At 38.0% G+C, this 16,887-nt stretch overlaps 1 protein-coding gene across 2 annotated transcripts in view; it reads left to right on the plus strand.

The window, feature by feature from the left end:
• APC (APC regulator of WNT signaling pathway) overlaps window positions 1-16,887 on the plus strand; it is a 124,374-nt gene that overhangs the window by 90,264 nt on the left and 17,223 nt on the right. For both annotated transcript variants that reach the window (XM_045566171.1, XM_045566170.1), the window contains exons 9-11: window positions 8,621-8,719; window positions 11,485-11,863; window positions 13,619-13,714. In XM_045566171.1, the coding sequence (XP_045422127.1) occupies window positions 8,621-8,719; window positions 11,485-11,863; window positions 13,619-13,714 (574 nt within the window). The remainder of the gene's footprint in view (window positions 1-8,620; window positions 8,720-11,484; window positions 11,864-13,618; window positions 13,715-16,887) is intronic.

Here is a 16,887-nt window from a genome sequence, read left to right on the forward strand (position 1 = left end):
AAGAGAACCTTTTTGTCTACCATTTGATTACTCCTTGGTACAGTTTGTACTGCAAAATCAGAAGTGTTTGTGTCTTTCCCTTCATCTGCCAGGTTCACGATGAGTTGAAGGCTGATGTGTTGGAACCCTTTTGAGTTACTTTATAAAGTGAGCAAGCAGGAAGATAGAAGAGGGGTCCTAACCTACCAGATGTAATTGAAATTGACTGTATCCCAATTCTGCTTAGTGTAATAGGCATAGGCATTCTAGTCCTCCTCAACAAACAGTTGAGTGAGTGCCTATCATGGTGATGGGTATTTAAGGATGAGTAAGGGGAAAGCAGAAAATAGACAAGTGATTCATTCTGATGTGTCTTTGGAGGGATCCCCTCCAGCCAGTCGTCCCCACCACCTGTCTGTTCCCCAACTCATTCTTTTCTTCATTGTTAATCCTCTCCCCTACCCCTTTCACCTGGAAGATAATCTAAAATTCATTCAACAGTGTTCACAATCTGTTTACTAAACATCTGAATTTTGCCAAGACTGTTCTCAATCCTAGCATATGGTGATGAGCTAAGTATATGCTACCTTTTCTTCAAAAAGTGTACGATCTAGAAGACAAGCAGTTTCCAAAAGTGTGTTAAGTACTATGAGAAGGCAAGTACATAGTGGTGTAGGAACACGTATCAAAAGCCTAAAACTAAACCTAGTTTTGGGGTGAGATTGGTCCTAGAAAAAGTTGCAGATTAATTTAATCTGATACCTAAAAGATGACTGGGTAAAATAGGTACAGTAATCTCAGTGAAAGACGCTGGTAGCCTGAGGGTTTCTTTCCTAACCTTCAAATTTGAGAGAGTCATTTATGCAACAGATACCTGAGTATCTGAGAATATTTAGGAAATAGAGTCTATTAAGCTTAGAAGTTGGATAATGAGGGTTGAGGGGGAAGAAGTCAAGGTTTCTGTTCTAGGCAACTAAAATGATAGTGATGCAATTAATAACACTGGATGAGGAGGAGGTTTTTGAGGGAAAATAATGAGCCTAGTTTTAAGTTTAGCATATTGCCACACTAGAAAAAAAAATTTTTTCCTTGGGGTCACAGTGCTTTATTACAAAAATAGAATAAAAATTTCGAAAACAAATTGATCCTTTCTAATCTAATGAAAAATGTGTTATTGTTTTCTCTGTGTGAGTTATATGCAACTTGAAAAATAGTTCATGCAGCTCCCAAGATAAATAGACATGTGAGTTACGTATGTTTCACGAGGCCCCAGCCTCAAAACTATTGTGAGCTGGCCAGGCGCAGTGGCTCACACCTGTAATCATAGCACTCTGGGAGGCCGAGGCAGGTGGATCGTTTGAGTTCAGGAGTTCAAGACCAGCCTGAGCAAGAGTGAGAAATTAGCTAGACAACTAAAAATATACAGAAAAAAATTAGCCGGGCATAATGGCACGTGCCTGTAGTCCCAGCTGCTCGGGAGGCTGAGGCAGGAGGATTGCTTGAGCCCAGGAGTCTGAGGTTGCTGTGAGCTAGGCTGATGCCATGGCACTCTAGTCCGGGCAACAGAGTGAGACTCTGTCTCAAAAAAAAAAAAAAAACTATTGTGAGCTAAATACAATTCACATGGCAGTACATATGTTAAAGATGTTAAGTCTGAGACATCAGGTAGGCTATTAGATATTTGGATTTAGAATTGAGGGGCAGGGTGAAGAATTGATAATTAAAGATGTGGAAGATTTTCACATCCCCCATGAGTATATAGTAAGAAGATGAAAACCTAAGCTAAAATCCCAAAGCAATAGAATGATATTGTTCCAAAAAAGAGGAAACAGTTAACAGTACCCACCATTGCCATAAGGACTAAAAAAATCTCCACTGAGCTTCACAAGAAAAGAAGATCATTACTGGTCTTGACAAAAGCAATTTCATTGCTTTCTTCTCTACCGTATTATACTGGAATGAGTGGAGGTTTAATTGGAAGGTTAAAAAAGTAGAAGAGACTGGGCATAGTGGCATATGACGCTAGTCCCAGGTTCTTGGGATTCTGAGGTGGGAAGATTGCTTGAGCCACAGAGGTCAAGGACAGCCCCTCAAGAGACCCTGTCTCTAAAAAAAAAAAACAAAGTAGAAGAGAGCAATTTTAGCTAACTCTAAAAAAGTCTGGGTGTAAACTGTCCAAGAGAAAAAAGGCCATTAGCTGATATAGACTATAGTTAGAGAGGAAATTTCTAGGTGTTTTTTGTTTGTTTTTTGAGACAGGGTCTCATCTTGCTCTGTTTACTGGGTTAGAGTACAGTGGCATCATCAGACCTCACTGCAACCTCAGACTCCTGGGCTCAAGCCAATCCTCTTGCCTCAGCCTCCCAAGGAGCTGGAACTACAGGCATGTGTCACCATGCCTGGCTAATTTTTTTTTTTTTATTTTTTAGAGATGGGATCTTGTTATTGCCCAGGCCAATCTCAAACTCCTGGCCTCAAGTGATCCTCCTGCCTTGGCCTTCCAAAGTGCTGGGATTATAGGTGTAAGCCCTTGCTCCTGGCCCTATTTCTGTTTTTTAATAGAAGAGATAAGCATGTCTGAATGCTGATGGGAAGGAGCCAGTAGAGAAAAAGAGTGAAGATCCATAAGAACAAATAAATAGGAAGAGAGAAAATCCAGAGCACGTGTAAAGGGTTGGACCTTAGATAGGAGGAGGGGTGCCTCTGATGTCACAGCACAAGATGGCGGTAGACGTGTACTCAGATAATTTTCTCAGTCTGGTAGCAAGAAGTTGAGGGAATTTTGTCTGTTGGTTTCTATTTCTCTGTAAAGTAGAATGTAAAATTCTGTGTGGTAAGGGAAGAAGAGCCACAATTTTGTACAAAACAAGACATACCTAAAATAGCCAGTGTGAGGAAAGAAAGGAGAACTGATCAGGGAAACACAAAGATGGCAGGTGCAGCACTGAGGGTCCAGGTATAGGGTCCAGGTACATTGGTGACCACAAATGTAGCTGGGCAGCATCCTAGAGAGTTATGTGATTTTCTCACATACTCAGATTTCTCAAATGCTGCCCAAACAGTTCACATTGGGGTGTAGAGAAAACAGACAGTTGGATTCATCTATGATTACAATATTTCCAGGCAGGTAGAATGGAAAAATTTTGGAGGAAAGCTATTGAAAGCTAACAGGAGAGTGATGGAAGTGATAAACACAAAAAATCCAAGCTGAAGTATGTAGAAAGATCCGTGCACTGGTTATGCCAGTTATTTCAAAGAAGCAATGACTTAGAGAAAGTTGAAGGCCAGGAAGTAAAAAGAGCATAAAGTGAAAAGTTGAGGATTTGGGGGTCTTTATGAAGCACGAAATATGGATTCTGCGGGAAGGTTGGGTGGGAAGCAGAACAGTCGGAAATAGGGTCTCACACAGTTTGGGGCTGAGAGTCGGGAATGATATAGCCGGTAGTTATGTCTTTGACAATGAGCAAGGCTGACTCAAAGGATGTACAGCATCACTGACTTAGCAGGTCTCAAGGTTGGGAGAAAGTTAATCACACTCAAGTTTCTTCAGAATTTAGTCATGAGTTGAGTGGGAAACAATTCTTAGGAGGTTACCATTTCTTGTGGGTAGAGACTCCCTGTGAAAGAAGTTGGCTCCAGTCTAACCTTAATAAAAGGCCCAAGAAAGATTCTTATGGCCCAAGTTCTAGGTTTATAGGGAATCCAGTGTGTGTACCTCTTGCTATCTCCTTATAAAAATGCATCTAGATTTCTAGCTAGATAGAATGGGGGAATGAGAAATGTCTCAAAAATCAAGGAGCTATATAGGAAGATACTAAGACTGGACGCTTAAAGATGATTTGGTGTCTCTACTGAGATGAATGTCAATGTCAAAACATGTTTTATTGCAGAAACTAGTTGCCTTGTTTCATAATTAAAGCTCTTGTTTATGACAATTTGCCCCAAAACTTAACAGCTTCAATAATTACTGTTTCTGTGGGTCAGAAGTCTGGTGCAGCTGAGCTAAATGTCTCTGGTTCAGAGTCTCCTACAAGGCAGCAGTCAAGCTATTGGCTGGGGCTGTAGTCATCATATGGCTGTAGGTAGGCCTCACGTCCTCATTGGCTATTGGCCAGAGACATCAGTTCCTCGTCACATGTGCCTCACTGCAAGATAGTTTACAAAACTGTAGCTGGCTTCCCCCAGAGAGAGCAAGAGAGGATACCCAAGATGGAAGCCGCAGTCTTTATAACTTTATCTTAGAAGTACCTTCTAATCACCTCTACAGCATTCTGTTCACTAGAAGCAAGTCATGAAATCTAGCCCAAACTCAAGGGGAAATAATTAATTACATAAGGGTGTGAATACCAGAAGGCAAGGGTCGCTAGGAGCTATCTTAGAGGCTGCCTACCAATAGTGAAAATATTTAGACATCCTCAAAAATAGTGTTTGCCTCAGGATAAGGAGTCATTCCCTTGTGTAGACCAAGAAAGGCTCTTTGCCTGAATGTGCTAAAAAAAAAAAGCCCCCTGACTATTCTTCATCCTGATCCCTCAGATCTACCTTCTTTATTATAACCAGGGTGAGCACTTAGCTCTTTATCTTCAGATTTATTAGTTTGGTTCAGATTTATTAGTAATTGTGATTTCAGACCATGAATTTTAAATCATTATAACTAGGCTCAAACACATCTTCATTAATCAAAATAGGAACCATTATAATCAACACATTTTTGCCAACGAGAAATAAGTTTGTTTATTCCTGTAGCGTAAAAATCCATGCTTCGGGATTCAACAGACTCTTGGAAGCATTTTCTATATCCTGCTAGTTGTGGAACTGTTTTCCCTGCAAGTTTTCCCTGCAGAAAGTTGTCGAGATGCTTGAAGAAGTGGTAGGCAGTTGGCAAGAGGTCAGGTGAATATGGCGGATGAGGCAAAACTTCATAGCCCAATTTGTTCAACTTTTGAAGGGTTGGTTGTGTGGAGAAGAATTGGGCCCTTTCTGTTGACCACTGCTGGCTGCAGATGCTGCAGTTTTGGGTGCATCTCATTGATTTGCAGAGCTTCTCACATGTAATGGTTTCACTGGGATTCAGAAAGCTGTAGTGGATCAGACTGGGAGAAGACCACCAAACAGCAATGATAACCTTTTTTTGGTGCAAGTTTGGCTTTGGGAAGTGCTTTGGAGCTTCTTCTCAGTCCAACCACTGAGCTGGTCATCGCAGGTTGTCGTATAAAATCCACTTTTCATTGCACATCACAATCCATTGAGAAATGGTTCATTGTTGTGTACAAGAAGAGAAGACAACATTTCAAAATAACAATTTTTTTGATTTTCAGTGAGTTCATAAGGTACCTACTTATCGAGCTTTTTCACCTTTCCGATTTACTTCAAATGCTGAATGCTATAGAATGGTCTACGTTGACTTCTTTGGCAGCTTCTCATGTGGTTGTAAGAGGGTCAGCTTTGATGACTGCTCTCAGTTGGTCATTGTCGACTTCCAGTGGCTAGCCACTGTGCTCCTCATCTTCAAGGCTCCCATATCCTTTGTAAAACTTCTTGAACCAGCACTGTATCAGACGTTTGTTAGCAGTTCCTGGCCCAAATGCTTTGTTGATGTTGCGAATTGTCTCTGATGCTTTATGACCCATTCTGAATTTGAATAAGAAAATCGCTCAAATTTGTTTTTTGTCTAACATCATCTCCATAGTTTAAAATAAATAGAAAATAAACAGCAAATAAGTCATTCACAAAAAACGATAAAGTGAGAAACGTGAGTTAAAATGATGTATAATGTAACCACATTTATTTAAGAATGTATTCCAATATCAAACGGCAAATTTCAACAGTGCTAAAACCACAATTACTTTTGTACCAACCTGAATATATCATATTCTTTCTGACCTTTGCTTATGCCTCTGCCTCTGTCTGGTCTGCCCTGTGGCTAATCCCCCTCATTCTTCTTATTAGCTAAACTCTTCTTCGTAGTTCAAGTCCAAAATTAGGTACCACTTTTTCCAGGAAGCCTTATACTCCCAAGACCGGGTTACATGCCTTCCTGTGTGTTCACACAGTCTCTGTCAAAGCACTTAATCACCATGTATTGTCATGTTGAGGTCCTTGTCTAGATTTTATGTATAGTGAGGGTGGGAATGTCTTATTCAGTTGTATTCTTAATGGCTGGTTTTACTACCTGGAAAGTAGCAGGAGCTTAGTCAATATTTGCTGTTTGGTTGAATATGGATTGTAAAACCATTCTAGAAGCACTCAATAGCAGGTGGTGATGAAAAGAAATGCAAGATGAGTCTTTCCTTGCTGCCCCTGCTCCTGCAGGGAGTGCTAACTTGCAGTTCCCCAGAAGGAATCCTGGAGGACTAATCAGCATAAAGAATTCAGACCCACAGGGGAAGAGAGACTGGAAAGGGGAGCCACTATGGACTGTGCTAGTATTCTTAATCCAACCCTAGATTCCCTGTGTGAGTATGAATAAGCAGATATTCATGCTTTTATATGGGGAAACAAAAAAAAATCTTTTAAGTTGGGATTTTTAAAAATCAAGCTGATTGAGGAAAGAGTAACACACAATAAAACATATTTTAAGTGTACAGTTGAATGAGTTTTGACAAATGTAATTTTTTCTTAAAAACACAATTATGAGTGGTAATCTAGCAGGAAAACCTATAATGTGACTTCTATGGAAGTTCTAAGCAGCTCTCTTAAAAATTAGCTTTGGAGTATTACCTATTTATTTATGGACCTTTTATAACAAATTCAGAAATCTCTGTATGAACACTTAATTATTAATATTACCTATTAGAGTCCTGACTAATCACTTGGGAATGCATTGTTAACATTCCTTTCTATGTTATCTGCCTAAGTGAAAGTTAACAGGCAAACAGGTAAGGTTGCTAGCTAACAGGGAGGTTTCTAACATACCACCAAAAGTAAACTTTATGCACAAAAGGAAATTATAGTCCCTACTGGTTCCAAAATTTAGGGAAATGTGGTATATTCAGAGATGTTGACTCATTCCACCCTTTGTATCCTCCAGAGTAGGAGGTACCAACTCACAATCCTCAAAGCCTATTACTCCCATCATGGTTTTCTCTTTGCCACACCCCCTTCTCCAACTAGCTAAAGCATCTGTATCTAAAAGACAATTACAAGCAACAGTGGTGTCCCTGTCTGAATATTCTCATGAATTTTACTAAGTGTTCCTCATTCATTCATAATTCAGCAGATACTTCGTAGCCTAAGACTATTCTTGGTACTAAGAATGCAGCAATGGACAGAATAAAGTTTCTGTCCTCAAATAACTTACGGCTTGTCGTCCTGAAAGGTTGAGAACTGCAACAGAGTGCCTGCAAATATTGCTTTCTGATTCAATGCTATTCTTACAATCATTATTCTTAATCATTAATGAATGGCTTTAGCTATGGCCTATATTTTGATAGGTCCCAGATATTTATCTGCAACCCCCACTCCTGTCCAGAGTTGCATCCTATGTTTTCAACATGCCCATTGAGCATTCTTACTGGATATCAGTATGTTCAAAGGTAAGCTCAGTTCCCACACTGAAAGCCATCATCTCTTTCTGGGTTCCTTATATCCATTAATGACACCATTATTTACCCATTTAACCAAGTTCAGCACCTCCAAGTTGTCCTTTACTCCCAGCCTCTCTTTATTCATGTCCAGTTATTTAAGCCCTTTAATTTGATCCCTAAATATCCTTCAAGGGCATCCCCACTTCCCTATTCTCACTGCCTTGGCTTGTGGCCTCAGAATTGCTCAACTATTAAAATACTGTCTCCCTAATTTTCCACCTGTGATCTTTCCATACTGTTTTTAAGACATAATTGTGGTTGTACCATTCTCCTACCTAAAAGTCCAGTGATTCCACAGCTTGAAACCAACATCTTTAAAAGGATACTTGAAATACGTAATGACTTAACTCAACCTTTATCTCCCACCATACACCACATTAAACTGGGACACCTTATGCCCTCCATATTTATACCTTTGCATGGGCTCTTTCATCAGTCTCCTATCCCAACATGCAAGGCCTACCTTAAATGTTGCTTATTTTAATAGTCTGTAAGTAGGTAGTTGCTTCTTCCTGTTTTCCCTCAGTGTTTTATGCATTTTTCTACTGTGGTACTTTTGTCCTATTGCACTGCAATTATTTATGTTTTTCATGTCTTTCTCCAGGAGAAATTTCAAACAGCCCTCTCTAAACTTTGAGATCTTGGAGAACTTGGATTGTACCAAATTCACACTTAGTTTTCTGGCAATTTGGACTATTTCAGAATTTGAACATTCCCTCATTGATTTCCATCAATCAACTTATATTTAACTGGTTTTATTTCTTTTAATCTATAAAAATATATTACTCTAGAATTTCTTCAGTGTTTAGTTACTTTCACACTGTAGTTTAACTCTCTTATGCAGGAAGTCACCTCTTCTTCGTTTTTCTCTAAAATATTCTTAAGTTTATTGGTAAAAAATATTCATTTTGAGCAGTTGTAATTGCCGTATTTTTCATGATATATTTTGTTGGTTATCTATCCTAAATATAGCTCATTTGGAGTACCTTAACATGAAGTCATCTATATTTATCTATAGTCTAAATTATAATATCTGTAATTTGCCTAATTTCTAGGGTTCAACTACACGAATGGACCATGAAACAGCCAGTGTTTTGAGTTCTAGTAGCACACACTCTGCACCTCGGAGACTGACAAGTCATCTGGGAACCAAGGTAAGAGAAGTTTACAAACCCTGATTGCTAATGCTCTGAATACTTTGCTAGAACATTCTTCATATACATTGTCTAGAGAATTCTGATTCAAAGTCTCTTAAAGAAATGACTTTTTTAATACAAAGAAGCATAAACAAAGGGAAAATAAGGATTATAAAGTGCCAAATTGTCTGGGTTTTTATACTTTTTCACTCTTATCATCCACTTCTCTGCAAGGATCCTAAGCTCTAGCCAAACTAATACTTCCTTCTTCCTAAACACTCCCTGTGACTTTCTGCCTCCATACCTTTTCTGCAGTGATGCACACCACCTTCTACCCCACCACAAATAGCTGTCAGAGTCCTAGCCAAGCCTTCAAAACTCTTGAGCTTTGCTTCTTTACAGAGCTTTTTTTTGAGACATAGTGTCACTTTGTCATCCCAGGTAGAGTGCAGTGGCATCATCATAGCTCACTGCAACCTCATACTCCTGGGTTCAGGCAATCCTGCCTCAGCCCCCTGAGTATCTGGGACTACAGGCACATGCCACTGCGCCCAGCTAATTTTTCTATTTTTAGCAGAGATGGGGGGTCTCACTTTTGCTCAGGCTGGTCTTGAACTCCTGAGCTCAAGCGATCCTCCCTTCTCAGCCTCCCAGAGTGCTAGGATTATAGGTGTGAGCCACCACTCCTGGCCCTCACAGAACATTTTCTGATTCCCAAGGCCCTCTTACCTCCCCATGCAATCCATCTGCCTCCTTTGAATCACTAATAATTTGCATGAAATTCTCTTTTGGAAAATGGACTGTTTTTTTAAAAAAATGTATCTTTTGCTTCATCTAACAGTGCCTGCACATAAGTATTTAATAAATATTTATTGAAATGGATAGAAAAATTATTGAAGAATGTTACCCAGTGCTAATAAGTGAGCTTTCTTAGGGTATCTCAGACGTTAGCAAATATTTTAGGATCTGGGAATAATGTCTGAAAAGAAAATAATTATGTTATTACTTTTTTAATGTCAGAGGCTTTACTAAGATAAAATAATATTACTAAACAGTATATTTTCAGTTTAAATAATTCTATGAATAGAATTCCATTAATAATTCTATTAATTGTTTTCATATACTCTTTATTTACTCTAATATAATGGCTCTTAGGAAATGTACTACAGAAATAACAATGTTGATTTAAGTATTGAATTTTAGAATAATAAATGATATTGTCAACATGAGACTTAATCCTTTTCAAAATTTACAATAGCTACTACTTGGGACCTCCTATATGCCAGTAACTGTGCTAGCAGTTGTGTGTACATTATATCTGGTCCTCTCAAAAACCCTGTTAGGTCTTCTTTTTCCTCTAAATGAGAAAACTGAAGGAAGCAAAAAAATCTCTTAGGCAGCTCTTAATGAAATTAAATTAAAGTTCACCTCCAGATCTGTCCAACATCAACCTGTAGTTTCTACTATAAAGAAAATCTCTAATATTCAGCAGAACTATTGTGTGAAAATTGGCCATTAGAATGCTCTTTCCTTTGAAGTGATTTGTGCATGATAATATTAAGACCTTCCTACATATTTTGAATGTCAGCTCCTGTCCCATACGTGTATTATTTTACTTAATCCTCACAGAGAAACCCTATTAGGTAGGTAAATTCTTCCATTTTGCAGCTCAGAAAACTGAGATTCAGAGAATCAAGTAACTTAATTAGCATCACACATCTTGCTCTTAAGAGGTAGAGCCAAAATTTGAACCTAGGTCTGATGAAAGCCCATTTACCTAAAGTCCTATATGGCCTTTCTAAAACAATCATATCTAAAAGTATGTATGTATTTACATATTTAGAGCAACGTTTCTCAACCTCGGCACTATTGGCTAGATAATTCCTTGTCACATTGTGGAATGTTTAGCGGCATCCCTGATCTCTACCCACTAGATGCCCCTGACATGCCTGCCCTGCAATTGTGACAACCAAAAATGTCTCCTAGATGTTGCAAATGTGTCCTGATGGAGACCAAATCACCCCTGTGAGAGCCACTGATTTATAGAGATAATGTGTTCTTTATATAATAGCCTCTACTTTTATGTAATATCCTCTAGCTTTGAAATGAGGCTGATCATGGTCCAGGATAACTGGGTACTGTTTTGCTGTTTCTAATCTGCTTCTAAGTAAATTCTTAGAATTTATTGGCAGACAGTAATTGGTGCTTACCATTGTTTTTTTTAAAAAGTGACTATGAATCCTGGCTTTGTCATTCCCTATGTGATATTGTCATTTTCCTTTTTATGACAAAATATTTTTATGTGTATAATTATATAATTTTACCAATATTATGAGAATTAACAATTGCTGAGAATTAGTACTTAGCAAATTATAATTGTTGCAAGAATGTTTTCTGCTTATTGATAATAGTTATAGATTAAAAGAAGTAAATTAAAATTTTAAACTGTGTAAAGAATTTAGGTAAACCACATCCTGGAGGGGGGGCCATCAATTGATTTTCATTCATCATGATCAGTGGATTACTGCCAGCTGATTCAGACAAACAGTAATTTAAGTATGCAAGAACTTACTTTCTCTTTCAGTACCATATATTACCACTCCTGTTATTTACTCACATTGTGATGATTATATGGATTTTGAAATAACACTCATAATTTCATCCTGAAAAAAAAATTTTTTTTAAATAATGAGTTACAGTAAACATCCCATTCATCACTTCATTGGTTTTGGCTTTTGGATATTAAAGTCATAATTTTGTTTCTAAACTCATTTGGCCCACAGGTGGAAATGGTGTATTCATTGTTGTCAATGCTTGGTACTCATGATAAGGATGATATGTCGCGAACTTTGCTAGCTATGTCTAGCTCCCAAGACAGCTGTATATCCATGCGACAGTCTGGATGTCTTCCTCTACTCATCCAGCTTTTACATGGCAATGACAAAGACTCTGTATTGTTGGGAAATTCCCGGGGCAGTAAAGAGGCTCGGGCCAGGGCCAGTGCAGCACTCCACAACATCATTCACTCACAGCCTGATGACAAGAGAGGCAGGCGTGAAATCCGAGTCCTTCATCTTTTGGAACAGATACGAGCTTACTGTGAAACCTGTTGGGAGTGGCAGGAAGCCCATGAACAAGGCATGGACCAGGACAAAAATCCAAGTATGTTCTCTATAGTCTACATCATAGTGCATGTTTCAAAGCAAATGTAAAAGTTTTGGAATAGAAAACTTTTCTAATTAATATGTTCTCTTTGTGAATAAGAGGGGGAAATTCATATTAGCCATTTATGCTGCTATCATATTTTAAAGCTTAAGTCTGTATTTCCCTAGACAAATTTAGCAAAGGAAAATGTTATATGCACTACTATACAACCAAAAAAGAACAGCAAATCAAGAAATTTATAGAGTCATAGCATAGCAGAGCAAGAAAGAACTCGAGCAATTATGTTGCCCATCTCTTTCATTTCATAGATGAAGCTCAGGAAAGTGACTTTACATAAGTTCCTTCAGCTACTAGGAACCAAACCATAATCTGTTACATTTGCCTATCAGCTTAGTGGACACAGAGCTGTGTTATATCTGTTATGTTATTTGATCTTCTCAACCACTTATGAAGTAGGAAAGGAAGGTATTATCACCATTTTACACATGAAGAAACTGAGGCTCAGAGAGGCTAAAAGACTTGCCTCTGGCCTTACAGCTGGTGGAGCCAGGAACAGAGTCCAGATCTTTGGACTCTCAGTGCTCTTCCTGTTGCACCATCCAGCTCTGGGCTGTAGGCTTCAGTTGCTGGGGGTGATAAGCCACCCAGCTCTTTGCTCAGGAAGGGGGACCCTTGGCCACTAGCCCTTCTCCCTCGGGAGCAAGGAACAGGAACATGGGAGTTGGGACCCTTGGGGAAATAACTTACTTCATTCGTATAGCCAAGAACCAAAAGCAGTAAGTACATAAGGTAAGGCCTTCTTTTTACCTGACAAGAACTCACTCTCATTCTCTCTCTCTCTCTCATACACACACACACACACACACACACACACACACACACACACACAGGTTGTATGAGCCTACTGATTTGGGAAGCAAGAGAAGAGGTGATGGTAAGAACATGACTTATGAAGCTATAGCAGATTTTTTTTAAGCTTAGGTATAAAGGTGAATTTATTTAGATTCTAAAAATGTTCAAGAATAAGAAAAAAGCAGAGATTGCCCTATTTGTCCAACAGATAACGAGAACTAATAAGATTTTACTAGGAGAACATTACCTTTCTGGATTGTTTTCTTTGGCTGTCCACCGTTATGTAATGACCTACATTTTGTACTCTTGATACCTATTCTCAAAATGTTAAATAGAATAAATTAATATATCTTCTGAGAAATACTTTCTAAAAATTATTTCATGCCAAATAAGTTTTGAAACCTTATACATAACATTAAATGTGAAAGCACATTTTCTTGGACACCTTTTTCTTTAAACTTTGGTTTACTGTCTAGTTTATCTGTCTATATAGTGAACTTATTCTACTACATATCACATTTGAACACAGCCATGTGCTTTTAATCCAAACTCATAAAAATAGTTTAAATAGAAATTATAAACAAGATTAAATAGTTTTATACCTAAATGTTTCTTATTTGATGTAGTCAACATAATTTTTAATTATTAGTTATTTGTGTAATACCATAAACCTCTAAGGGACTTATTCTAACAGACTAAGTCAAGGGGAGATGAGTGTTAAACATTTTTATGGAACCTTTACTCATACTTTTTGTTCCATATTTCTAGTATTTATTCATCCATTCAGCAAATACTTGTTGATCCACTAAACTTCTGTGCATTAGGGATATGTTAGTAATCCCTGCATATTTTTAAAGTATAATAACAAGCATTATGGTTTATGTTGGTTTTATTTTTCAGTGCCAGCTCCTGTTGAACATCAGATCTGTCCTGCTGTGTGTGTTCTAATGAAACTTTCATTTGATGAAGAACATAGACATGCAATGAATGAACTTGGTAAGACAAAAGTGTTTCTTAATGCAATAGACAAATACTGGTGGATTTTTAAATCATGGTAAAAATTCAATATAGTAAATGAAGATTTTTAATCATTGATGAATTGGAATATAAGACCATTAGCTGCTTCCTCTTTGTAACAAAAAACGGTACCCTGGTTTCCAGGGAAGAAAGAGTCCTGAATCACAGAAACTGCTACCCTACTATAAACTAACTTGAATTTTCAAATTCTTAGCCAAAGATTGAAAAAATGACTAAATGGGCCACTCCTTGTTCCTACTGCCAAGGTAGACCCTGTGTGACAGCTAACAAGGAGGGTAATTTGAATTATTTTGAAATACGGAGCTACTGTATTGTCCTTGAACTCTGTCAGTAACTTTTGATGAGCACCAGGAGGAATTATTATTAAGATTTTCACTTGTCTTACGGTTATCAGTGTTTTACTGGATTTTGATTATAAGCAGCATGGTATCTTTGAAACTAGTTAATGCAGAAAAGCATTATGTTCTAATTTAAAGTCAGAAACATTCCATTAATTTTGGAATGATTACTCCGTTAGGTATGTGTTCTCACACACTCTAAACCTTATATAACCTGCATTTATGCACCCCATTTTTCATGTAATGGTTTTTCTTTGATTTCTAGGTTCATTTTGCACATGTGGTATTTGTAAATTGCATCATGCTGAGCCATCTCATGTGAACTGGATCTCTCTAGTCGTGCCACAAGCAAGAACCATACACTCAGTTCCCATCCTAGTGTAGCTGTGCCCTTGCTTTTTGTGCTGTTTGTTACATTACATTCCAGCCCCCACTTTGTATTCCTACCACCCTCATCATTGTCATTCATCATTTGTCTTAAAAGTGATAAAGTCATGAGACTCTTAAACACAGAGAACTTGAACAGCCAAAAATGAGTGTTGTCTCCTTCAGAGTCATCACTTTGGGAGGCTCTGTACTTTGAGATTTTAGGCCTGCCCTCTGGCCATGCTTTTCTTCCCACAGGCCCAGCAACTGGCCCACCTGATTCTCTTTCCTTCCCCGGCCTCCTGTGGAATCTCAGTTAATCTTATGAATTTTCCCCTCCTCGGTATAATCTCAGTATTTGTGAAAATTTTGAAGTTTTTTAATGCTAATAATAATGGGAAGGGGATTAAAAATAATGAATAAACAGGAAAATTAATCCATTTTTAAGATATTGCCAAGGTTTTTCTACATATGTTGCTGTGTTCCAATGGACTATATATAGAATAGGACTGACACATTAATCATCTGAATTTTAAAATAAAACCTAGACTCAGTATTTGTTCCTCTTCCTTCTTCAGGTAGGAAGGCTACCCGGGGCATTTCATCACAGGAGCTAGGGCAGGGGCTTTCAGGTGAGGAGCAGGATGGGGCCTCTGGGGGTGTGACTGCTGGGGACATAGCCACAGGGGACTACCTTCTTCTCACTCCTAGCCTCCGTATTTGCAGTGTGGCAAAAGGAGGATTAAGGTTTATGGATTGGAGGGAGATAATATAAGACAGCACAAATTATTGACAGTAAAGGATAAGGAGGAAAGAAATCCCAAGTAGGTGAAGGGAAATTCTTAAGCCCATTCAGCTGGGACTGTCATTTGTACATATACGAAGATTCTACAACTATCAGGGTCGTGTAAGTTTGCACCTATTACTAATGGAAGTTTTAGACTATAATATCCATGATATATGTTTATTAATTCCCAAATCTGTCCCAGAAACTGTGCTAGGCACTAGATTTTTATGATTGAGACGTGGTCCTGGCTTTCAAGGAACTCATGGTTTATTTGCATTAGTGTTTCACAAAGTTTCTAGATCATAACAATCACCAGAGGCACTTGTCAACCCATATAGATTCTCTGGCTCTGTAGCAAATGGAATCTCTAGGGGAAGGGCCTAAAAATCATACTTAATAAGTGGCCCATGTGATTCTTATTTTCAGGATACTTTGTGAAACACCAATTTATAGAATATTGATGTTGGGCCCCTAATATTTATTTTAGAATGAGGAATTTTGTTGACTATCTAATGGTGACTATCTAAACCAAATAAAACAAAAATAATACACTTTTTAAAATTAAGTATCATTTCTCTTTTTTTAAATAAGAATTTAGGCCGGGCGCGGTGGCTCACGCCTGTAATCCTAGCACTCTGGGAGGCCGAGGCGGGTGGATCGCTCAAAGTCAGGAGTTCGAGACCAGCCTGAGCAAGAGTGAGACCCCATCTCTACTAAAAAAATATAAATTATATGGCCAACTAAAAATATATATAGAAAAAATTAGCTGGGCATGGTGGCATATGCCTGTAGTCCCAGCTACTCGGGAGGCTGAGGCAGTAGGATCCCTTAAGCCGAGGAGTTTGAGGTTGCTGTAAGCTAGGCTGACGCCATGGCACTCACTCTAGCCTGGGCAACAAAGCGAGACTCTGTCTCAAAAAAAAAAAGAATTTAAATTAAGAATTTTATTGAATGTCACCTAAGGCACTTGGTTCTCTACCATCTACAAGGTTATGAGCTACCATATTGGGTAATAGTTTGGTCCATCCAGATCACTATTTTTGAACACAGACTTTAAGAAAAATGTAGAATGTTCATCTTTGCATTACCTTGAAACATCGTGATTTTTCTTAGAGAAACTAATTTTTTATTCTATCAATCATAAATTTGCATTACATTATAGTGAATCCATTTATAGTTTTAACCTATGAATCACATTCTTTGCCTTAAAATTCACTAAAATCTTTTCTTTTTATTTGTCTGAATTCATAAAAGGCTCTCTTTTATCTAATATTCCAAATTTTTTGAATGTTCTTTTTTTATTAGCCACGTTCTTCATGGTTTTTCTGACGCTCAACTCTTTGATCATTTAGTGCCTTCTTGAAACCTTATTTAGATGCATTTTGTCTTTCTTAAAGTTTCCCAGATGTTGCCACACCAGGCAGGATTTTATGCAGACACAAAGCATAGTTTATTTTGCTTTGGTATTGATACATTACTTTAAAATACTTAACATCTTGGAGATCTCATCAGTCTACCAGGCCACAGTCTTCATGTCTGCAGTGATTTCCATGTCTATTTCCTGGTCAAAATTCTCAGTTCTTTTACTGAGAATTTAAATGGTGGAATTCCTCAAAGCTCTGCTCTAGTCTCTTCTCTTT

Source organism: Lemur catta, chromosome 12 (genome assembly GCF_020740605.2).
Source record: "Lemur catta isolate mLemCat1 chromosome 12, mLemCat1.pri, whole genome shotgun sequence".
Taxonomy (NCBI): Eukaryota; Metazoa; Chordata; class Mammalia; order Primates; family Lemuridae; genus Lemur; species Lemur catta.